The sequence below is a fragment of the Dreissena polymorpha genome, chromosome 1 (assembly GCF_020536995.1).
Source record: "Dreissena polymorpha isolate Duluth1 chromosome 1, UMN_Dpol_1.0, whole genome shotgun sequence".
NCBI lineage: Eukaryota > Metazoa > Mollusca > Bivalvia > Myida > Dreissenidae > Dreissena > Dreissena polymorpha.
The window spans coordinates 23,644,597-23,670,935 of NC_068355.1; the positions used below are offsets into that span (position 1 = coordinate 23,644,597).

General features: G+C 34.9%; 1 protein-coding gene and 1 long non-coding RNA gene across 3 annotated transcripts; both read right to left on the reverse strand.

Moving 5' to 3' along the window:
- Positions 1-249: 249 nt before the first annotated feature.
- Positions 250-2,607, reverse strand: LOC127862886 (uncharacterized). Of its 2 annotated transcripts, none has more exons than XM_052404583.1 (4): positions 2,453-2,607; positions 1,342-1,791; positions 1,081-1,122; positions 250-625 (listed from the first exon to the last, which is right to left on the reverse strand). In XM_052404583.1, exons 1-4 carry the CDS (start codon positions 2,514-2,516, stop codon positions 591-593), a joined length of 591 nt encoding a protein of 196 aa, XP_052260543.1. In that variant the 5' UTR covers positions 2,517-2,607; the 3' UTR covers positions 250-590. The 2 variants fall into 2 exon arrangements, with proteins under 2 accessions (XP_052260543.1, XP_052259916.1); XM_052403956.1 differs by having other exon boundaries at positions 1,081-1,126.
- Positions 2,608-5,275: 2,668 nt separating this feature from the next.
- Positions 5,276-6,913, reverse strand: LOC127834038 (uncharacterized). The gene is made up of 3 exons (XR_008027773.1): positions 6,756-6,913; positions 5,733-5,783; positions 5,276-5,326 (listed from the first exon to the last, which is right to left on the reverse strand). It is a non-coding gene; the product is annotated as an uncharacterized LOC127834038 (long non-coding RNA).
- Positions 6,914-26,339: the final 19,426 nt, after the last annotated feature.

Below are 26,339 nucleotides of genomic sequence, written 5' to 3' on the forward strand. Positions count from 1 at the left end.
CAATCATATATAAAAAGAAACTGTCATCTTTATGCTTAACGACACACACTGAGATGATTTATATTTTGAAAACACACAGTTCCCGATGCAAAAACGTTCCTAAGACACGTTCCCCGATATTATGCATATTACGACATAAAGCAAAAGAGTGTTACATAAAAAATAATGATAAGTGTAGGTTTAATTGCAGGAAAGAAAAAAGGTGGACTTATTGAGCAATCCTATTCATGGCTTTGAACCAGTGTGCTGTACTGCGATTGTTCATTTCCCCAGTGTGCTGTATTGCGATTGTTCATTTCCCCAGTGTGCTGTATTGCGATTGTTCATTTCCCCAGTGTGTTGTATTGCGATTGTTCATTTCCCCAGTGTGCTGTACTGCGATTGTTCATTTCCCCAGTGTGCTGTACTGCGATTGTTCATTTCCCCAGTGTGCTGTACTGCGATTGTTCATTTCCCCAGTGTGCTGTATTGCGATTGTTCATTTCCCCAGTGTGCTGTATTGCGATTGTTCATTTCCCCAGTGTGCTGTATTGCGATTGTTCATTTCCCCAGTGTGCTGTACTGCGATTGTTCATTTCCCTCTGTTTGACCTAGATCTTCGTAACGACCGCTTTCCATCTCCGTCCTAAAACAATGCAAACGACATACACGACACATTTAACGTTTCTGTTGTGTTTGAATATAAGGTAACTTTCAATTCGGAAGTCATGATATTGCATTTTGATCCATGATTATTTGCGTTTAAGCATTCAGTAAGTGTTTTTTTGGTTGTAAAACATCACATTATGTAACCAAATAAAGAGTAAAATGTATGCATAGATATACTATAGAAGAGTAGAATTGAATTTTTGTATATGCAATAAAATAAATTTTGATATGACATGAAATCTTTGAAAGCAATAACTGGTTTTATTGAACGCAAGCCTTAGTTTGAATTATAGTTCAAAGAAAGCCAACAGCATAACGGTAAAATACAACAATATAAAACTGTAGTAAGTCTGTATTTAAATTCCTTGAACATGTTATACATGCAATATCAGCGCATTCAACAATACCATTGTCGATTCCATTATCTATTACCTTTGACGATATACAATCTCTCGGCGTTCTGCATGTGGAACACTATCTGAAAAATATATATGTATATATTCGCAATATTGTAAAAGTATTACTAAGTAGGTTGATTTTTTGTTACTCCCTATCAAAAGTATTAAGATAAATACAATAGCGGTTTATTGTGAAATGATTGAATGTTCAGCTGCACATTTTAACATGTAGATTCGATAATTTAAAAATCAGTATACATGTATGCTCAAGATAAACACCAAGGTGTTAACTTACCGCAAAAACTACTGATCTCAGCTAACGCCATAAATACATTCGGCTTTTGGGCTTTCCTGATGACTGCGTTGTATTTTGATGTTGGAACACCGTCCTCCGTCCTAATATCGCCTTCTATTGGAGAATTATCGTCCCGTGAAATATTAACCATATTTGTCGATGACATTGGAGGTATATTTTCGTAGTGAGCCATTGCGGTTGGCGTAGTAATAAAATGGATAGTTCCCATTTCCGTAGATGGAGTCCGTGCGACATCATCGTAGTGATCGATTGAGCTTATCGTATTTCTCTGATTGCTGCCGGGTACGACCAGAATGTTAGTTACTGCATGAGCGTCAGCAGTACTCGCACTTGGTAAACGCGAAATTTCATGGGAGTGCTCGTCAATCCTCTCCTCAGGATTGAGCTGTATATTGCTCATCAACATCGTTTGATCTGGACCGTTGGTCACTGAAAATGTGCATAACCGTTTCGTACAATTGCAGTAAAGGTACCCTATAATAGTACAACGACATATAAGTCATGTATCACCAGCAATACACATCTATTCCGCAGTTGTTTCAGCATTATGTTAAAAGACGAAAGTGATTCACTTATACTTAATTGAGTAGTCATGGATTTTGTTAATGTGGCAAGATATATCGAATTGTGTCAATTGCTTGTAATCAGAAATGCATATATGCACATAAATGCCTATACATAATTTTACGGTCGTAACTTTCTACATCGACGCAAGATGATTGCGTATCCTCGTTTTAAAATACACCACGACTCTTCTTTTTTAACTTTTAACATGTTCTACGTACGTGGTTAACTTCTTTTCAATAATATGATTTATATATACTATCAGATGAATACATCCATATTGCTTAGAGAATGTAAAGGGAAGGATATAACATGACAAGAAAAACAAACAAGTAAAATTGGTTCATTTCTTCAATGTATTGCACCTGTAGACATACCATATAATACCATTGAAAGTGTACGCTTTCAAATCGAATGAGGTTATTTATTTAGGAAATGTTTTATACCATGCGCATACTACATTTTAGAAATCGGTAGAACATATTTTGAGGTCAAGATATTTACGATAGTTGCCATTTCTCCCTACCTCTTGCGTCCTTTTTAATTGCCAAGTATGCACAGACGGACACAATCGTTGCAATTGTTGCCATTACAATTGCTAAACCAGCAACCGCTATGATGATTATGAAGTCTCTCTTCGAAAACGCTTGCACTGATATATAATAAGATAAATACTAGTAAACAAAGATGTAATGCACATCGACTTTAAGAGTATGAGTTCTTTATATCGTTAACATTCTATACATATACAATATATCTAAATGACATAATAACATACTAGTATTTATTTTCTTACTCACAAATAGAATTCATTTTGCCTGAATTATTGCTATCCGCATTTGGAGTTGTGCTCACATTCATTGTTCTAGATCCTGTCGTAGATCCATGTGTTGTCCCTGTTGTATATAGGATTTAACGACAAATATCAATGTACATACAATTGTAATCTGCATAACTATATATGTATTCAAAACGCATGGTTTAAAACTCACAGGAAATGCTGAAATACACATTGATTGTTTTATTTCGAGAAAAAGAAAGTAATGTTTTCCGTTGTTATTCAAAATTATATTAAAACTGTTTAAGAAATATTGTTTTTTCACGCACACATAGACAAAACAAATAGTAAAGGTTTATAGGTTTATTTATTCGCATAATCAGCATTACATGCTTTTGGCAAAATAAATCATGTGATAAATACATATACACAGTGAGATGAAGTTTGGCTATACAGAGAATTATTGTATACAATATTGGTTATTATTAGTATTATTATACCACACAAATAGGAAAGTAAATCGTAGCGTACAAATAATGTCGATAGATAAATAAATATAAAAAACAAACAAAAACACACCAAAGAAACAGGAAAATGTAGCAAAAAAACCCACAATGTTTATGATGTGAAGGAATTCAGCCAACTAGGAAGCAACAGAAGAATCAATGATATCTTTTCGTTTTAACAGTGCAAAATATATAAATTTCGATACTTTACAGATACGTTTAACAGGCTTTGTTGACATAATTGTTTCGAAATATTTCAATGTGTTAAATGACAGCCTAATGTTGTACTTTAACATTAACTCTCTATAATTTGGACAAATTTTAGCATACAAATATAATCGATTTCGTGATACGGGTGCAACCATAAATTACTATGACCAAGATCATCCAGTGTAGTTTTGGCATTTGGCCATGACAGTTTCCTATCAATATTCATGCATGCATCGTCAGTAGTTAATGTATGAAAAACTCTATTTATCAAAGTATTCTGTGATCTCATGATTTTACACCAATAGTTAAGAGCTCGTTCTTTAAAACTGATAGACAATGGGAAGCGACCAAGTTCACCTAGTACAGCAGCATTAGATGTTTGTTGACGAACCCCAAGTATTTGTTTACATAATTTTAAATGCAATTTATCAACCTCTGGCTTATCGTAAATTCCCCAGACTTCGCAGCCATACGTGATAATTAGTGCTACCATTGAGTCAAACAGTAACAATTTAGTTTTAATATCTAATTTGATTATACTAAATATTGAAATAAGGTTATTATATGCTTTGATAGCCTCCTCATTTAGTGATTCAACTGCACGTTTAAGTGAGCCGTTATAGAACAATTTAATACATAGGTACGTAAAAACATATACTATTTCAATTTTGTTGCCGTTGAGTTCCTATTCGTGAATATTTCTATATTAATTTTATACTTTGAAAAATGCATACCTTAGTTTTGCGACATTTACCTTGAGACCCCACTTCTTAGAATATTCATTTATACAATTTAATTGGTGTTGTAGACTATGGGGATCAGTTGAAAAAATGCAATGTCATCGGCAAACATTAACATAAAAATAGATAACATACCAATATCATTAGTACATTGGTTTGTAGAACTCAAATCCTCACCAATATCATTGATATACATAATAAACAAAAGAGGTGACAAAGTCTCGCCTTGTTTGACTCCTAATGATTCATCAAAGAATTCTGAGTATGACTTTAAACTTGGACACTTTATACAAGATTTCACATTTGCATATATGGATTCCAGCATATTAAACATTTTACAGCTGATGCCAGAGTTTACAAGTTTAATCCATTGGGCATCATGAATGACAGTATCAAATGCCTTTTCATAGCCTGCAAATTCACAATATAGTTTTAAATTATTTGCTAAAACCTTCTGAATAATACTATGTAGAATAAAATACAGTCAAACGTGCTATGATTATTTCTAAAACCAAATTGACATTCATTTAAAATTGATTCGTTCTCGCATCAACTATTTAGACGGTTGCGCAGCGTTAAAGAAAATATTTTAGCCAGAATATTGACTAAAGTTATCCCTCTATAATTTGCCGGATTAGATTTATCACCCTTTTTGAACAATGGGACAATTAAACCTTTAGTCCAGGACTCAGGATATACACAGTTATCAAATAAGTAATTGAATATTATAGCTAGGAATGGGGCAATAAATTCTTTACAATCAATGAAAAAGTCTGCAACGTTACCGTCCAAATCAGCGCTTTTATTCCGGGACATCGAAGATATCGTTTTAATAATTTCATCGGTCGTAAATGCATCGTCGAGCGAGTCAATATTTATGCCGTCAGCTGAATCTGAATAATTGCAATTTCTGTAACAGTTTTCGTTTGGCGTTGTAGACATTTGTTTAAAGTGATTTAAAAAATCATTTACATTTATATTGGCTTGATTTGCATTATAGTATAATATAACAGACATTCGTACGTGCATACATATTTAAAATAAGAATACCTATCCCGTTAGACTTTATTCACCCGAAATCGACTTACTGTTCAAACATTTACTAGATACTATACCTTTAATGGTGGTGTGCTCTGTAACAGGTGGCATTCTACGCGTGCTGTTTTCTAAGAAAATATTATCAATTTCAAAGTTTTGTTATGAACTTTTATGCATTAATAATGTTAATTAATTTGATAATATAACTGTTATAAAGTAACTTAACTGTAATTATCAAAATGAAAAAAATACAACGAAACGAAGACAATTACGTCAAGAACATTTGTTCATTTGCCAACTTCATTACCAAGGATATCGCAAATAGCAAATGGTGTAAGAAAATATACAAGGCTATTTGTCGGCTCTAGTTCAGTTAGAAATCGTCGTTGATGTAGAAGGTGAAAAAAGTAAAACATGACTTTCTCAAAATTTGTGTAGCCATTTGTGCGTGCATTCACATTAAAAAAAAACAATAACAACAGACTGTATTCACTCAAAGTGACTTATTGTTCAAACATTTACTGAATGTCATACCTTTAATTGTGGTGTCCTCCGGAACTGTTGGCATTCCACGCGTGCTGATTGCTAAGAAAATAATATGAATAATTGGAGTTTTGTTATGAAACAAAGTAAAATATTGCAGACATCTGTGCATGTATACAAATTTAAATGATCATACACATCCCTTTTCTCTGTAACGGGTTTCATTTTACGCTTGCTGATTTATAAGAAAAAAATATCAATTTTGAAGTTTTGTTATGAGCTGGTATACATCAATCTGTTAAACTTACTTTGACAAAATTACGCTCTATCTAGATATTGTATGCAATAAGTGTTCATATACACCACTATATTTCTTATTCGAAATGACGGTGAATAAATCGTTGAACGTAATTAAATACATGTCATATAATATTTTGCATTAAGATGAATACAAATTTCGGATTGTAAAATTATAAACGCTTGTAAATCGTATCACAAACTTGAGGGTCTACCCACACTGTCAAAAGACATTTCGTAACCATGGCTTTGTCTTAAACGTTCTGTCATAATATATAAAATATTGCTCTAGATTATTCGGTGACTAGGGCTAGATCTTTTATGTGCTTTTCTAATAATGGTAAAGCATGTATTATTCAATCGCACTGCAACAACATTTATAATGTTTGTAAAGACGGTTGATTGTAAGATTGAACGTATTGTTTTAAGTGTTAAATCAATATGTTTATTTTGACAAACTTATATGTTCCTGTAAAATTCCTTCATCTAAATTATTTGCTTTGGAGTTTTGAGTTTAGAACATACATGTAAAAGAACTATGTAAAGTTAATAATCAAGTCGTCAATTACGGTTGATCGGCATATTATCTATAGCTACAATTAACGTAACAAATAATGTAAACTATCATTACTTATTTTACCATACATATTTAAATTATATTATATTCAAATATAATTAATGCAAAAACTCGAAAAACAGCTTGAGGTATGTAGATGACATTGGTTGAATCATAATATAAGTTAAAATGAAACGTTTCTTTTGGTTTTCAGTGTATACCTTGATCAGCCAAACGAAGTGTCGTGTTGACACAACTGATATCTCGATGATGTCGTCCTAACATGAAATACCAACAACATTCAAGGTAGTCGATCCCGTCACCGGACATGTTGCAAATTATTGTTGTTATATTGTAACATTTACATTTTATCCTTGTTTCAATAGCAGGTGAATTCCAATATAGGGAACATTTATTGTTATCTATGAATGCAAAGTATGTAATACGGTACCCATCCAACCCATATATCACAAAATCAATAAACTCGTCGCCAGGGTTGCCACTGCTGCATGTTATCTCAAAATCCGATGCACCAAACACTTTAACGTTAACGTTTATTTCTGGTAGAACTGAAAATAAATTTAAAAAGACCTACTTCAATGCAATTTATAATCATTTCGGCAGTTCCTGTATGTCTCACAATTGTTTCTATAAGTGGTTCAAACACAAGTCCGTAGAAAGAAAGTAATATCAATTTAAAGCATATACTCTATAATGGACCATAACTTTTATATTCCCGTAGATGCTCTTTAATTCACTGAAAAACGTGTGTGTGTGAAAGAAATGCAAAGATCAACGTTTTTAAGCGGGCATGATATTCAATGTCAATTCTTGGAACGAACGGAGAAAGAGCACTTGATGTGTTTTCTTGCGTTTGCAATGCAAGCTTTCTCTTGTTTATACATTACGAAACCATTTATATTCAACAAACGGTATCGAGTTTATTTTTAGTATGTGATGGCCGATGACAAAACAACGATATAAGCAAAAACAAACACAACTGTTAATGGACTTGGTCATAAACGATTAAAACCCATTCTTTTTTATATCTAATCTACACTCTGATCAACATGACATATTCATACTTTTATGTGCATTATATATCAAGCTTTACATGTTTAGCTTAAAATAAAAACCGTTTACTAAAGACGACAAACATATACACAAATAAGTAAAACAAGAACGCACAACTTCAAGATGATAACATAAAAATTGACCATTACGAAGAAGACCCTGTAAACTTTCAAGATGCACATTTACACAGCAATATATAGTAATATACAAGATGAACAGAGATTTTAAGAACATGTATTATACTATTTAGAGGATAATACACGGCTTAGCCGGGCCGGGCAGTGATAATCGGCCCACAGGGAGCATAACGGCCCGAGGGCCGTTTGAGACCTGGGGCCAATTATCACTGCTAGGCCCGGCTCAGCCGTGTATTAACGTTTATAATATATATCTAACTTTGTTTTGTTTATCTTTATTTTGTTCTTTCTCTAAAATTTATTACGGAACCAGCTTTCCGTACTGTTATTTTCATTCATTTGATTACGCAATGTATGACCTATTTCTGTGACGTAATTTCTGTGACGAAACACACCAGTTTTAGCTATTCGGATGTGAAAGGTTTATATTAAATATTTCTGAAGCATCGAAAGAAAACAAAAACGTATATCGGATAGTGCATTTGTCGTGCATAATTGGAAGCTTTGATAAAATTCTTGTAATCGCTCCAACAAGTCATTCGATTTTGTAAATCTTGTTTTGGTGACAGTGGTTAGCATTCGCTACAATCGTTTAAAAAAGTGTGATTTAAAATAAATACAGATAAACGACTAGAATAACAGAAAACGGATTGCAAATCGTTGTTATTTTATTATTTTACGCATCGGATTAAAGTTGTCATAGAGATGTGTCTTTTACTTTTTAAATTTTGCTGTTTGGTGAATCCTGTTACAGCTCAAATAGAGGCATCAATATAATGTGAAACAGAGTTTCAGTTTCAATCGATATTTTATTATCCAAATTGCGTGCTACCTGTCATTAAATAATCTTATTATAATTGATTATTTCGTTGATTTGTGGCTAAGACGGAAGGTGGACGCCATTTCTTCCAGTTGAACGTCACGCGCACACATTCTGAGGGCCGACTATAATTAATTGGGCCTAGGGCCGAATATTTATAATGACCCCGCAACGGTAATAACGGCATGAAAAACTGTACAAATTGGTTATTATATATAGTAAGGTATGTATTATTTGTCAATAACATTGACCACGTCGTCTATACACAAGATTTTACTTTCCAATGAGTGTTTATTCACGGTTGAAAAGAACATGAATGATCGCAAACAAATAAGTTGATAGAAACGTTTCAATGGAAATTTTATTCGATAGCTAATTAGTGGTTTTAAATACACAACATCATATTGCAATTTTGCTCAAGTCCAAAAGATAAACAGCCAGTTTGGATACTCTAATAGAGACAATTTGCAACAAAGCTTATAACTTGTTTAATTTAATTGATTAATCCAATGTTTACATTTATCGATATAAAGCATTTAATGAATAAGTTAAAAAATGCCAAAATCTGTGAAAAGGCCCCTTTAATTGTTTAATTTAATTGATATAACGTTACTTATTATCGCCAATGTACAAGTTACAACATGCGCTATTATTATTGTTAATCGTACTGTAGTTACCTGACAATTGTGAAGATATTTCCAATATTAGCAGCAATATAAATCCGTTCATGTTCAGCATGGCGCAGCTTTTATTGTACAATTAATTCGAGTCATATGGCTCTGTTCATCACATTTAATGAGTATAACCAACTTTATCGAAAGTACGACATAGAAGCACATACCGACAAATATTGTTTATTGTTCACTGAAACAGGGAAATTTTAACAGTGAACATAATAAAACCGTTAAAACTTCAGTAAAGTGATAAAATAACTTTTTTCAGGGCGCCTGCGCGAGTCAAAATGTGTATATTTTGTGTGAAAATATTTCTCGGTATAATCCGGAGACAAAAGTATTTTTTATTATTTAATACTTTTTTTTTCTTTTTATATTTGTTATGCTTTCAGACGACATTTTACATCGGTAATTTTTTCTCATCAATATGCTGTTATTGGGTTAACAAAGCAACATTCAATTCCCATGCTGATAAAAATAAATTCGCCGCGGATTCAAATCTTGATCCACAATTTGTTAAGTACCTGAACGTCTTAAATAAAAGCAAAAACCACGTGATGCTGATAAAACTAAAGCTCTTTTATTTACACGTGTGTGTTTGTTTATATTTATATTGCCATTTCATTTAATCGAGTAACATACACACTTTACTTTAAGTTTAGTATAGTTAACATTAAGACCATTAAATGAGCCTCTCTCTGTGAAAAGGGGATTTAATGCATGTGCATAAAGTGTCGTCACAGATTAGCCTTTGCAGTCCGTGCAGCCTGTTTTGCTAATAAGATTTTTGCTAAGAAGATACTTTATGTAAACCAAACATATCATAAAAGCGAAAGTGTGTCCCTGATTAGCCTGTGCGGAATGCACAGGCTAATCTGGGACGACACTTTAAGCACATGCATTACACCCCTTTCCACAGAGCACGCCTCACATGCATGTTAGTTGTCGCGAAAGGTTCAACTATTTTATTATAATTGACATACAATTAATAATGTCGTGTTTTTGAGTGGCTTCACGTACAATTGACATAGGTTGCAGTCTCGACGACTATTTACAATATGATTATAAAATCATATTACAGGGCCACATATAGGTTCACTTAATAATAAGTAAATTGTTAAATACGGTTAGTTGTTTCATCATTCCATTTATACATAAACATCAATTAAAAAAATATTCACATTTTGTCCCGGGCGGCTTCCCCTCATTTATATGAAACCATATTCAAACAGTGAAATTCTTAATCAAATCATTAATTGTCCCTTTTCAATCGCAAGTCAATATAGGTAAAATAAAAATAATTATTTGACAGAATATAACTTTGTATTGCTGTAATTTATTTACCAACAATTTACATCATCATACTTGTTTTCTATAGATGTTTCTTCTTCTTTCTACTTACATGTATAAAAGAAGACAACGTAATTTTGTGAATTAAAACTGTTGCATTTGCAAAGTACTCTAAATCCAAATGTATGCAAAACCATATACTTAACCTATTTATAAATAAATTTAAAAGTAATTAAAAAATCTTGTTAAGTTCCTTGTTGGGGACATTTTTTTATAATAAATAAGTAGATTGTTTTACGCATTTTAAGTAATATCTTGTCTTCACCGACCAAGTGTCGTTTTAATAGGAAACAGACATACATCTACAGGCTTTAACAGAAAGGAAATGAGTATAACGCATACAATGTTGATTTAACCCATTCATGTCTAGCGTCTAGAAAAAAGGACCTTGCAAACAGCGTAGACTCAGATGAGACGCTGCATGATGCGGCGTCTCATCAGGGTCTGCGCTGTTTGCTAAAAGGAATTTCTGTCAGAAATATTCTAAATATAGAAATAAATATACTAGACATCCCTAATTTTTTTAAATAAATTGATCCAATTTAGAAGGATGGGTGAGTTCACTAGCCATAAATGGGTTAAGTAGCAAGTTTAATGTTCATAACCATACTTGCAAATCTATAGAAGGCAATCTGAATGAGAATTGTTCAGTAGACAAAGAGTCTGAAACACTTAAACAGAGCTTCCTTAATGATTTATACAATGAGTATACTTTAAATGGAAACGTGCGATTGCTACTTTCGATTCTCAACATAACAATATCCTTTGATATACCACAAACGGTTTTCATTTCAATATATATCATTTGATAGTTGAGGGATATAAAGTTCCGTTCTGGATTGTCTGGTGAACAATCAAATGTTTAGTACACATTATGTTGGTGAATTACATTGGTGAATGTATGTGCTGGTACAGATGATTCATTTATTAAATCGACATAAGAACATTAATAATATGTGTCATCGATTTGAATTTAACCTGAAGTTGAAAGCTATGAGTTAATATCACGTGGACAATATGAAAACACACAATTGTTCTATATGATATTAGATTTATGATTGCACTGATATTATATTTATGATTTCACCACACTGATTATAATCTTACGTAAGTACCGCAGTATTACACATAGTCATTCAGTAGCAATAAAGGCGGTTGGTATATCGGAAAAACTTTGCGAAACAGAAATTTCGCAACCTCAAGTACCCTTTTTCTTGAAGATGTGTCTGTTTGAGATAAAGCATGCTATAGAAGTCTTACTTCTGATTAATAATTGATTATTTGTGGGATTTATGTTTCTAATGGTATTTTTTTTCTCCATAATTCCCTGGGATTTTTGGCATTTTTAAAAACGTGTTTTCTTCGCGTATTTAGGTATTTCAACGTTATTTATGGATTTTATAATCATTTTATGCGGATAAAACCTTTTCTTTTATACCTAATGATAAAATATAACATTTCTGCAGTGAAATAACAGCAGTGAAAGAAACAAATTGTTCTTTTCATCGGTGAAAAGAACACATTTTCGGATTTTTTTTCTATTTTTAGATTATCATACATAATTTTATGTATATTTTCTATGATCACGAGTGAATTAAAATTGACATTCCACCGAATCCAACAAATATTCTTTTTATTTGATGCTTTTTTTCACCGTCTGTTTACATTGTAAAAGAGTTTAACTGGAGAATTTCGGTGGTATAGACAATCCCAGAAATTGATAACTCCCGGATTACCGCCCCTAAATACTCGCGCGCGCCTCCAAAACGGTACAGAAGAAAACAACAGGGACATATATGTTTGTATAGGTCCCTGAACAAAACAAGAAGGCAAAACGGTTTTACAGAATATATTTGAAGATTTAAAAAGTTTCTGTTATCGATCTGCTAATAACATAATAGTTCGTGTTTTTTTTTAATATCATGTATTACGTAATTAGAAGAAAAAAGGTTCATCATCATTCAATTAAGAGTAATAAAACTCAGCATGAACAGGGACCTATTTGTATATGTCCCTGGCGAGAATAAGGTCTTGATTGTCGTTAAACATGTTATTTAAAGGTGACACGTGATATGTTATCTTAATTACAGTATCTACACATGTGCAGACATGTGGTGTCACGGGTATACCCATAAACGCTTTAAATCCACTTGGGGCAATTGGAACAATGCAAGTTTATTTAAGGCTCCATATTTTTCATGTTGAACATGTTTATCGTGAATTTAGATGCTATTAAGAAAATTTAATAAATAATGAAATCAGTTTACAAAATATTGAGAACAGCCCAAAACAGTTTATTTCAGACTAAAAACTTTGATATTACATGTTAAACGTTATTTCAATAATAATATGCCGTTAAATAAATGACGTAGGCGATTCCACATACAGTATAAGGGGAGAATTAATTGTAAACATAAGTTTATCCTTTATCTAGGACAAACAGTGAATTTATTATACAATACCCTATAAAACTAAATCTGGGGTCACCGTCTTGTAACGCCCAATACAAAGGGGAAAAAACCGGGGCGCTGAACTTTACTGTAAAACTTCATTTGTTATTATTCAAGCGCGTGTTTGCTTGTCATATTAACATAAGTATCAGGTAAAGGGATTTTAGTTGAGACGCCATGATCATAAATGTGACGTCATGTGCATCAATTCGATTATGTGCAGCAATGACAAAGCTTTTAGCGTGTAAATAGGGTGCAGAATCAACGGGGTTTCCCGTGTTTTACACACCTGCTGGACAGAATGTAAACACATCGTTAAGAACTTTATTTTTTGCAAATATAAAGTGATTGAAATACATTTGCAAAAGTCTTCATAAATGTTTTTTTGCAGTTTGTGCCGATATTTTAAGGTATAAGAAAAATCATTGAATACGTTTGAAATCTTTCTCAAATTTTCATGTTGCATGAAACATAACAGTGTACAATGAATGCAGTAGATACTAAATATTCGAAAAAGAACACAAGCTAATTATATAAAGTAATTCCGATGTATTTCAGATTGCCATAAGCAGCGTAAAAATCTGTCTTTTATGCACAAGTTGAAATTCTAAAAAAATAATTACAAAAAGTTTTTTGAAATAAAGCACCACTTACCGTCGTGTATAAATCCACTAAAGTTAAAAAAGGAAACCCCACAAAGTCACATGATCCAACACCCTCGCTTATCATCCGCTTTAAAAGTGCATATCTAGCTTGCTCGGCTTTAATCCATTTATGCCCAGTGGACTCCCATCCTTCTAAATTGGACCAATTTATTTCCAAAATTAGGGGTGTCAAGTATATTTTTTCTATATTTAGAATATTTCATAAAAAAATTCATTTAAGCAAACAGCGCAGACCCAGATGAGACGCCGCATTATCCTTTTTTCAGGACGCTAGGCATAAATGGGTTAATTTATAACCTTCTATGATACAATTTATGAGAATATTTATAAATTTTTTAATATGCAAATTAGTTGAGCCTCGTCCTTGGAAAACGGGGCTTAATGTAGATGCGCTAAGTGTCGTCCCATATTATAATGTGTGCACAGTCCACACAGGCTTATCACTTCACGCGTTTATGGTATTTTGTTTTAAAGGAAGTCTCTTCTTTGTAAAAATCCAGTTAAGGCGTAAAGTGTCGTGCCTGATTAGCTTGTGCGGAATGCACATTATTTTATCGCATGCCATACCCTGTTTCCCATGTAATATAACCATTACGAATATTTTTATCTTACACATGTGTAATATACTTTTTAAGCGTTTTCATTGGCTTAGTTTTCGTTCGATTGACAAATCGCACTTTGTTATTTTGCTAAATTGACGTTGCAACGTCAAGTGACGACACGAAATGTAAACAACATTCGGGATTTATCATTATGTTTGCGTAAATATTTACTTATTTTGCTCATTTAAAAGCATGTGATAAAAAAGATCTGACACTCGTTGTCATTTCATACCATATTTTATTAAAATCGTCCAGGAAATTCGTTTGTAAGCTCGCCAAAGGCTCGCTTACTAACAAAATTCCTGAACTCGTATACGCAGATGCATTAAGCACCGTTTTCCAAGAGTGAGGCGTAATAAGTTAAATGTAATCGTTTATTGTACGAACTTGTAAGCTACGTTAAAAATATACCAGGTTAACCAACATAACAAATGATTTTAAACTTAAATTTAAAACTTTGTCAAAATATATTTAACTAAACGCAAAGTTATCCCCCGAAACCTCATCGCCCTCACTTATGGTGCGGCGTAAATACATGTAAACAACAACAGCATTTTAATGCAAATCTCAAAAAAACACACTCATTAAATCAAAAAGACTGAACTTTGATTGATGTCTGCGAATCCTCCCGGCCTATCATATGCATGAAGTACAATTATGTTGTACACAGGAATTACAGAATGTGTAGTGATTAACAGGTTTGGGCATATTATTCAGTGTACATTAAAATGTCAAGTCCTTCAATGCAACAACCTAATGGACGGTTACTTTTATGCTTAATGTCATTTTGTAACTGGAATGGAATAATGAACTATTAGTTGTGACAACCGACACCTATGTAGTAATCTTTTTCACGAAGCGAATATTGAGTATTAAATTCTAATATCTTACAAAATAACACGAACGCATAAGACTCTTGATATAGGAAAACTGGGCTTCATGCATCTGTGCAAGGTATCGTTCTAGATAGATCAGTCTGTGCAGTTCGAGTTTACGGAATTTTTCATTTAAAGGAAGTTTATTTTAAACGAAAATCCAGTTAAGAAGCGAAGTTTTGGCAATGATTAAACTGAGCGGACTGCACTGAAAAATCTTGTACGACACTTTTCGCACTTGCATTAAACCTAGTTTTCTCAGAACGAGGGTGATATGTTGGCAAACGAGGAATAACCGCTGCTAGTATAACTATTTCAGATTGGGAACAAATCTGTTACACATACAAATACTTCAGATTGGGAAAAGATCTGACACAATTTGTTTTATTGACTCTCCACCAACAAACGCATGTTTGTAGATTAAAAATATAATTCAATAAGAAGTCGTAAAGTAATACTCTATACCACGCAAATGTTTTTGTAACACTCAAACACTCTCGTTAATGAGGGGTCATAACATCACACGTTCAGTTCGATTCGCCTGGAAACGTGCACAAACGGACAGCAAATGTAATTGGACATCAATTGCGGCACTCCTGGTGGGGAGAAGATGAGGACAACGTCCGATAAGTGGAATTAGTGTTGCTAACGATCAAAGAAAAATAAACAAATCAACTCTGAAAACGTCGTGAATTACATTCCTCACTTTCTGTAATTGACCGTCACCGAAGATCCCAAATGAGTGTATGTATTTCCGTCAGTATCTACTCCAGCTCGTGATTCAGTAGGGATTGCTAGGAATTAAGCGTTGTTAGTTTATGTACAACGATTCAATTAATCAACATTATTGGGTAATACTGTACACGTATAAAATGTAGGTGTGTCTTCACATATATGCGTACATTACATATGGGTCGTGGTCTGTGAAAAGGGGCTCAATGAATGCACAAAGTGTCGTCCCACATTAGCCTGTGAAGTCCGTACATTCTAATCAGGGACGACACTTACCGCATTAATAATATTTTTCGTTTAAAGGAAATCTCTTCTTAGCAATATCCAATTTTTAGGGAAAGTGTCATCCTGATTAGCCAGTGCGGACTGCACAGGCTAATGTGGGACGACACTTTACACACATGCATTGAACCCATTTTTCACAGAGCACGGTCCATACATATAATGTTGTATGTATAATGTGCATGCTTAAATATGCCATGTATTTATTGCATACTCTGATATTATTGTGTTTCTAGTGTATATTCGTTTATCCTGCCTCAGTTGCAAACATTGACCAAATAAAGCAGGGTCGGATAAACTAGTTGATATCCGGCAGTACATCACGTGACCGTGATCTAACATGTTCTAATATTTGACCTTTGAAATTTATTGGGACGCATCATGAAAGTTATCGTAATATTATATATCATCATTTTTATCTTCTTAAAAATATATTACCGAACCAGACTTCCGTATTTATCATGTTCATTTACTTGATTACGCAATTTATGACGTATCTAGTGTGACGTCATTTCTCAGACAAAACATACTATCTAGTTTCTCTCAGGATTTTAGGGACAACAATTTTTACGTGGTGGTTTTAACAGTATTTTTAATATTTTAAAGCATCGAACGAATCATAAACGATTTTCGGAGTGTGTGTTTGTCATTCATAAGTGTTAACTTCGATAGGAATAAAATACTAATTCGCTACGACAGGATTACGGTTTCGTTAATCGGGTTTTGGGTTAGAATGGTTAGCATTCGATACAAACGCTATCAAAAAAGAGTGTGGTTTGAAATACATTCCAATAATAGAGATGGAAAAACAGAAAATTGATTTCGACAAAGGGATGGAAGAACAGACAATGAATGTGTATATCGTTGTACATTTATTGTTATAAGCAATGGATTAAAGTAGTCATTAAGGTAAATAAAATTTAGGTTTTTTTTGTTTTGCTGATGCATTTTGTTTTAATTTTTTTACCAAGAAAAATATCACATTCTCGATTCGTTTTTTATTTCTTCTCTTAATATTTTCGATAGGAAAGTATTAAAAGGAACAGTTTAATGTGGAACTATTTTTAGCGTGACACAATCGGTAGTTATTCGGTCGTTAGGAATGTAGGAGGCCCGACAAGAATAATTATATCGTTATGTTAATTAATTATTTGTCTTTGATAAAATGTGTCAACGGCATGAAGCAGGATAAATCGAATACATGGAGAAAGTTTATCCGGTTCGGCCCGAAAAAGAAAAATAGGGCTCGCTAAAGCTCGCCCTATTTTCTTTTTCTAAGCCTCACCGGATAAACTTTCTCCATCTCGGCACCAACCATGTATTCTCTATTTACATGGCTACTATACTGCAACTGAGGTGTTCAAACCTATCAAAAACTGTTTAAAATTGTAAAATAAGGAACAAGATGTCTTAGAAAGCAGGTACATGTTCCGACCTGAATGTTGTCTAACCATGTCGCACTCTTCCAGTGTTAGAGCGATAACTGTATATGTCTTTGTCAAACATAAGATATATATTCCAGCTAGTAATTCAGTAGGGGTTGCTAGGAATCAAGCGTTGGTAGTCTGTGTACAACGATTTAATAAATCAACATTATTGGGTAATACAACTAATCACACGCTGACTATACTGAACACGAATAAACTGGAAAGTGTGTTTTCCTTATATGCGTACATTACATATGGGTCGTGGTCTGTACAAAGGTGGCTTAATGCATGTGCGTAAACTGTCGTCCCAGTTTTGTATGTGAAGTCCGCACAGGCTAATCAGGCAAGACACTATCCGCTGTTATGATATATTTTTATTTTAACGAAAGTCTCTTTTTAGCAAAAATCCAGTTTAGGAGGAAAGTGTCGTCCCTGAATAGCCTGTGCGGAATTGACGAGCAAGCATTAAACCCCCTTTTCACATATCGCGGCTCATTTATGTAAATTAGTATGTATAATGTGCATGCTTAAAATATCCCATTTATTTATTGCATACTCTGATATTATTGTGTTTCTAGTATGTGTTTGTTTTCAAACCTGTCAAAAACCTATTTGATACTGTAAAATAAGGAACAAGATATCTTCGTAAGCAGGCCAACGTTCCGACCTGAATGCTGTCTTACTTCTTCAGTGTTAGAGCGATAGCTGTAACTGTCTGTGTCAAACATTACCATTAATGAGTAGTCAAAGCATTTCATTTTCAGCTCGATTTATTGAATAAACGGACAGAAAATGTAATTGGACAGCAATTGAGGCACGCCTGGTGGGGAGAAGAAGTGAACAGCATCCGATAAGTGACATTAGTGTTACCAACAGTGAATGACCTGTGCAGAACAATAGAAAAATCAACTCTGAACACGCCGTGAATTTCATTTCAAAATTTAATTTTGCCTCGTACTGCGAATAGAAGTCTACTCCTAAGATTGCATTATTCGTTAAGCCTTGTACTATGTAAAACGAGTGCTCAAAGCGCGTGTTGCCAATTAGCATTGGGAGGTTAATGACCCCCTCTACATTGTCCTCATTTCGTATGATCCTATTCGACTATGTCCTCATTACGTATGATCCTATTCGACTATGTCCTCATTACATATGATCCTATTCGACTAAGTCCTCATTACGTATGATCCTATTCGACTATGTCCTCATTACATATGATCCTATTCGACTAAGTCCTCATTACGTATGATCCTATTCGACTATGTCCTCATTACGTATGATCCTATTCGACTATGTCCTCATAACGTATGATCCTATTCGACGCGCAGGTGTTATTAAGTAAAAGGATTGTTAATCGAACAGACGGTCAATGTCGACCTTGATAATCATGCTGCCATAAGGCTTGAGAACACGTTTCCATAGAAGTATGAGTTCTTTGAAATGATACATCCGTCACAAAACCATCTAAAATATACGTAAAACATCAACTGATTTGTGATAAGTCAACACATTATAATAGATTACGGTATGATTGTATTGTTCGTTGGATATTTGGTTAATTACTGTTAAACTGTGCTATCGTTTTACTCATCAAAGTGTAATGCGTTTCCTAGATGTCTCTATTGAGTATACAGACGTTATAAAATATCATGATACTATTCAATAATTCTTTATCTTAATCATACATATATTTTTATTTAACTATCGAGCGATGTAATTAATTCATAAAATATTACACAATTTGTTGTTAATTCATTTAATTTAAATCGCACAGTGTTTACTTATTTACTGCGTTATAATTTAAGTAAGAATGCTATCGGGCTTATAATATTTGTAATTGTAATAATAATTTTATGAGCCTTGGGGATTGAAATGTAAATTAGAATTATATTTGGCACATGATTGTTAATTTAAATACAAATACTATGGGGCGTATGATTATTAATTTATACAACAAGCGCATTACGCTAAGGTTCTTTGTTTAAATTTTAATAAGAATTCTTTGTGGCTTAGGCTTTTAAAATTTTAATAAAAATGCCATGAGGCTTATAATTTTGATAATTGATAAGAATTATATGAAGCTATGGTTTAGTGTTATAATGGTAAAAGGAATGCTATTGGACTGAGGCTTTTCTTTTTTTATTTCAATATTAAAGAATGATTTAAGACGTTGGATTTGTTTGTATTTTTCTTTTAATAAAAATGTTATGCGGATAATGATTGTGTTCACAAGTGGGTTTAGCAATTTAGTCGTAACAAACTGTGAAGTTAAGCTTCCTTTGAGCCGTTCTAGTCTTACAATGAATTGCAATTTCTTTTACCAGTGTGTGCACCCAGTAGAATATTGTATGAATAAAGGCGTATTCCTGTTTTAAATAAACAAGGCTCACTTACGTAAGAGTCGAAAGACTCGCGGATGTAAACTAGATGTTATCTTCGATCAATGTTTATGCAGTGTCAATTTTCTCTCATTACCAGTGACGGGTTTATGTTCCGTTATACTATCTTAATCTTTTCTTGGTTATTTTATACATTTTGCATATCTTTTCGCGTTCCATCGATTCTTACATTATTAAACTTTTCTCTAAGATATTTCGCAATATCAGTTTTAAGACTTCATTAAACACAACGTCAATGGGTCCATAACATGCTTAATAAGCGTTATTAAAGAACTCTATCCTTATATTACCTGCTTAATGAGGCGCAGAAAACTGGGAAATAAGAAACAGCGGCCAGAGGGAAGATTGTAAGGTTGTTTCTCATACTGGTAATTAAGAGACAGAGAATGTTTTCGTTGGTTGACTTTATAAGTTTCCACGTCCTTAAGCAGGGAATGTGTTAGAAGCAGTGGTAAAACGTTATGTAGAATTTATTTGTTTTCATTTCGACATTTAATCATAACTTATTACACAAAAGTGTCCTTATAGGCTTAGAGAATCTTGGCTATTAACACCGCCAAAGAGCCCTTTAAAAAGATGGATCTGGCGTTTATAATCAGTCTTTCGAATCCGGTATTTATTTTACTATTGATGGTAGCTAAGTGGCATGTGTGCGCAACAAGCCGTTTTATTAACTTAACTTGTTGTTCTTTGTCATTTCAAATACTTGAATGATTTGGAATCTGAAGAGCGGCACTGGTTCGAGACATACCCGTACATAGACCCAACTCTGCCAAAAACTTACATGCAGTTGGTAAATATTAAAAAAACAAACATGATTTTTACAAAAAAGACAGAACAATGTATGTGAATGCTGAAAAGATATAAACTGCGTTTACACCCCAGTTTAATACAAAACGGTACCATATATATCGTAATCTTATTAGAATTTTCCCTATTACAATTTATAGATAAGTTCCTAGTTGTTCAATTTACTTTATACAATGTGGTGCTACTATTTAATTGCCTAGTGTCATTTATAAACGGCTACATCATTCTTTATATTTATTAATACAACTGCAAATTATTAATGCAATTTCATATTTTTAAAAGACAATTATTTTGTGCGTAGTAATTGATGTAGTATGTATATGCCAGTTACTCGTTTTACGGGCAAAGACCATAGACGGCATGAAAGATTCCTGCCATTTGCAATCAAATATGTAGAGTACGCACCATCGACGTAAGGGAAACGTTTGATCGCAGTGCGTTTGATTCAAGTGTATTCATGCACCATGCCGCGTTTGTCCGTCTTGTAAACACTGTACTTTCATCACGCATTTGCAAATTACGTTGAATGTTGTAGTCGTAAGACATGGGCGTTTTCTTGCAAAGAATCGCATATATATTTCAATGTAGCAAAACATTAATGTAAATAGAGATAAATTCTATCGAACAATCAACATAAACTATATTCATAACACCAGAAGATCATTTATTTAAACCATTTATGCCTAGCGTCCTGAAAAAAAGACATTGCAAACAGCGTAGACCCAGATGAGACGCCGCATAATGCGGCGTCTCATCTGGGTCTGCGCTGTTTGCTTAAAGAAATTTCTGTAAGAAATATTCTAAATATAGAAATAAATATACCAGACACCCCTACTTTTGGAAATAAATTGATCCAATTTAGAAGGATGGGAGAGTCCACTAGGCATTAATGGGTTAATGAAATTGAATTTGAAAATCCGATTAAACTTAAATTGATAAAAATGGCATCCACATCTTAGGGTGCCGGATCACGTGACTGGGATTCGCAATTAAACGTTAATGGATGTAAACACACTGGTAAGTGGTGCTTTTCGAAAATATCTTTAAAAAAATCTTTAGAATTTAAACTTGTGCGTAATGCGGCTTATAGCAAAGTGAAATACATAATACATACTTCATATGTCTTTGTTTTAATGCAAAAACTTTGATGTGTACAGCATTCATGTACATGGATATGCTGCACTCAACGAGAATTTGTGCCACGTATTCAAAGATTCACTCTAAAATCTTAAGACATTGGCACACACTGCAAGAAAAAAACTGTCTTTTATTCACTTAATAATTCTGCAAATGTATTTCAATAACTTGAGATATTTGCAAAAATAAAGTGTTTACATTCTGTCCAGCCCGTGTCAAGTTTTCACTTGACGTTTTATCGACGTTCTCTTACGCACCAATGGATCGGCGTAAATGAACGTTAACAACAACCTGTATTTGAAACTCGCTCTGTAAAAATGGGATCTAATTCATGAGCGAAACGTGTCATCCAAGAGGCAATCCACACAGGCTAATCAGGGACGTTTCATCAAAGATGAGCTTGTTCAATCAACACAAGCTAATCAGGGACGATACTTTTCTCTTTTGTTGTATTTTTTGTTTAAAGGAAGACTCTTCTTGTTAAAAATCCAGTTATTCTGATAGTATTCTTTGAAAAAAATCGAAGAAAATGCTAATTTAAGAAATTCAGCAGACGACATTTTAGCAGACGACAAATTTCCCAGCATGCAAAGGGTTAAGCGTAAAGATGTGACTAAGCCTGTGAGGACTGTAAAGGTTTATCTGGTACGATACTTTACACACATGCAATAAACCCCTATCACAGAGCTAGGCGCATATGTTACACACAAATCGTAAAATGCACTTATTACAAATCACAGACGGAACTTTGATTGGTGTCTTTGAGACCTTATCTCCTATCGTTTACGCCAATTAAAATGTCGTTAGGTGAACACAAGAATTGCAGATTCCGTGCTTATTAATAGGTTTTGCATATTATTCAGTGAGCACATTAAACTTCAAGCCCTTAAGTATAAATTCCGAATTGGCGGTTACTTAAATAAGTAATTCCTGTCGCTTTGTTGATGGAAGAGAATAATGAAATATTAAGTTTGTCACTCGATGTATATGCAGTAACTCATCTTTAACAAAACGAAGTACGCGTTAGATGAGCATTGAAGACACGTTCGGGAAAATGTTGGTGTAAAGAAAGTCACCTCTTAACAAAAATCTTGTTAAGGCGGAACGTGTCGTCCGCGACGAGCCTGTGTGGAATGTACAGACTAGCCTGTGTGGAGTGTGCAGACTAGCCTGTGTGGAATGTACAGACTAGCCTGTGTGGAATGTACAGACTACCCTGTGTGGATTGTACAGACTAACCTGTGTGGATTGTACATACTAGCCTGTGTGGATTGTACAGACTAGTTTGTGTGGATTGTACAGACTAGCCTGTGTGGAATGTACAGACTACCCTGTGTGGATTGTACAGACTAACCTGTGTGGATTGTACATACTAGCCTGTGTGGATTGTACTGACTAGTTTGTGTGGATTGTACAGACTAGCCTGTGTGGATTGTGCAGTTTAGCCTGTGTGGATTGCACAGATTTACCTGTGTGGATTTTACAGACTAGCCTGTGTGGATTGTACAGACTAGCTTGTGTGGATTGTACAGACTAGCCTGTTTGGATTGTACAGACTAGCCTGTGTGAATTGTACAGACTAGCGTGTGTGGATTGTACAGACTAGCGTGTGTGGATTGTACAGACTAGCCTGTGTGGATTGAATAGACTAGCATGTGTGGATTGTACAGACTATCATGTGTGGATTGTACAGACTAGCCTGTGTGGATTGTATAGACTAGCCTGTGTGGATTGTACAGACTAGCCTGTGTGGATTGTACAGACTATCATGTGTGGATTGTACAGATTAACCTGTGTGGCTTGTACAGACTAGCCTGTGTGGATTGTACAGACTAGCCTGTGTGGATTGTACAGACTAGCCTGTGTGGATTGTACAGACTAGCTTGTGTGAATTGTACAGACTAACATTTGTGGCTTGTACAGACTAACATGTGTGGATTGTACAGACTGGCCTGTGTGGATTGTACAGACTAGCCTGTGTGGATTGTACAGACTAGCTTGTGTGTAGTGTACAGACTAACATGTGTGGATTGTACAGACTAGCCTGTGTGGATTGTACAGACTTGCATGTGTGGATTGTACAGACTAGCATGTGTGGATTGTACAGACTAGCATGTGTGGATTGTACAGACTAGCCTTTGTGGATTGTACATACTAGCTTGTTTGGATTGTACAGACTAGCCTGTGTGGAATGTACAGACTTCCCTGTGTGGATTGTACAGACTAGCCTGTGTGGATTGTACAGACTAGCCTATGTGGATTGTACAGACTAGCCTGTGTGGATTGTACATACTAGCCTGTGTGGATTGTACAGACTAGCCTGTGTGGATTGTACAGACTAGCCTGTGTGGATTGTACAGACTAACCTGTGTGGAATGTACAGACTTCCCTGTGTGGATTGTACAGACTAGCCTGTGTGGAATGTACAGACTAGCCTGTGTGGAATGTACAGACTACCCTGTGTGGATAGTACAGACTAGCTTGTGTGGATTGTACAGACTAGCCTGTGTGGAATGTACAGACTAGCCTGTTTGGATAGTACAGACTAGCATGTGTGGATTGTACAGACTACCCTGTTTGTAATGTACAGACTAGCTTGTTTGGATTGTACAGACTAGCCTGTGTGGATTGTACATACTAGCCTGTGTGGATTGTACAGACTAGCCTGTGTGGATTGTACAGACTAAACTGTGTGGATTGTACAGACTAGCCTGTGTGGATAGTACAGACTAACCTGTGTGGATGGTACAGACTAGCCTGTGTGGATTGTACAGACTAGCCTGTGTGGATTGTACAGACTAGCCTGTGTGGATTGTACAGACTAACCTGTGTGGAATGTACAGACTTCCCTGTGTGGATTGTACAGACTAGCCTGTGTTGAATGTACAGACTAGCCTGTGTGGAATGTACAGACTACCCTGTGTGGATAGTACAGACTAGCTTGTGTGGATTGTACAGACTAGCCTGTGTGGAATGTACAGACTAGCCTGTTTGGATAGTACAGACTAGCATGTGTGGATTGTACAGACTAACCTGTGTGGATTGTACATACTAGCCTGTGTGGATTGTACAGACTAGTTTGTGTGGATTGTACAGACTAGCCTGTGTGGATTGTACAGTTTAGCCTGTGTGGATTGCACAGACTTACCTGTGTGGATTTTACAGACTAGCCTGTGTGGATTGTACAGACTAGCTTGTGTGGATTGTACAGACTAGCCTGTTTGGATTGTACAGACTAGCCTGTGTGAATTGTACAGACTAGGGTGTGTGGATTGTACAGACTAGCGTGTGTGGATTGTACAGACTAGCCTGTGTGGATTGAATAGACTAGCATGTGTGGATTGTACAGACTATCATGTGTGGATTGTACAGACTAGCCTGTGTGGATTGTATAGACTAGCCTGTGTGGATTGTACAGACAAGCCTGTTAGGATTGTACAGACTAGCATATGTGGATTGTACACACTTTCATGTGTGGATTGTACAGATTAACCTGTGTGGCTTGTACAGACTAGCCTGTGTGGATTGTACAGACTAGCCTGTGTGGATTGTACAGACTAGCCTGTGTGGATTGTACAGACTAGCTTGTGTGAATTGTACAGACTAACATTTGTGGCTTGTACAGACTAACATGTGTGGATTGTACAGACTGGCCTGTGTGGATTGTACAGATTAACCTGTGTGGATTGTACAGACTAGCTTGTGTGTAGTGTACAGACTAACATGTGTGGATTGTACAGACTTGCCTGTGTGGATTGTACAGACTTGCATGTGTGGATTGTACAGACTAGCATGTGTGGATTGTACAGACTAGCATGTGTGGATTGTACAGACTAGCCTATGTGGATTGTACATACTAGCTTGTTTGGATTGTACAGACTAGCCTGTGTGGAATGTACAGACTTCCCTGTGTGGATTGTACAGACTAGCCTGTGTGGATTGTACAGACTAGCCTATGTGGATTGTACAGACTAGCCTGTGTGGATTGTACATACTAGCCTGTGTGGGTTGTACAGACTAGCCTGTGTGGATTGTACAGACTAGCCTGTGTGGAATGTACAGACTAACCTGTGTGGAATGTACAGACTTCCCTGTGTGGATTGTACAGACTAGCCTGTGTGGAATGTACAGACTAGCCTGTGTGGAATGTACAGACTACCCTGTGTGGATAGTACAGACTAGCTTGTGTGGATTGTACAGACTAGCCTGTGTGGAATGTACAGACTAGCCTGTTTGGATAGTACAGACTAGCATGTGTGGATTGTACAGACTACCCTGTTTGTTATGTACAGACTAGCTTGTTTGGATTGTACAGACTAGCCTGTGTGGATTGTACATACTAGCCTGTGTGGATTGTACAGACTAGCCTGT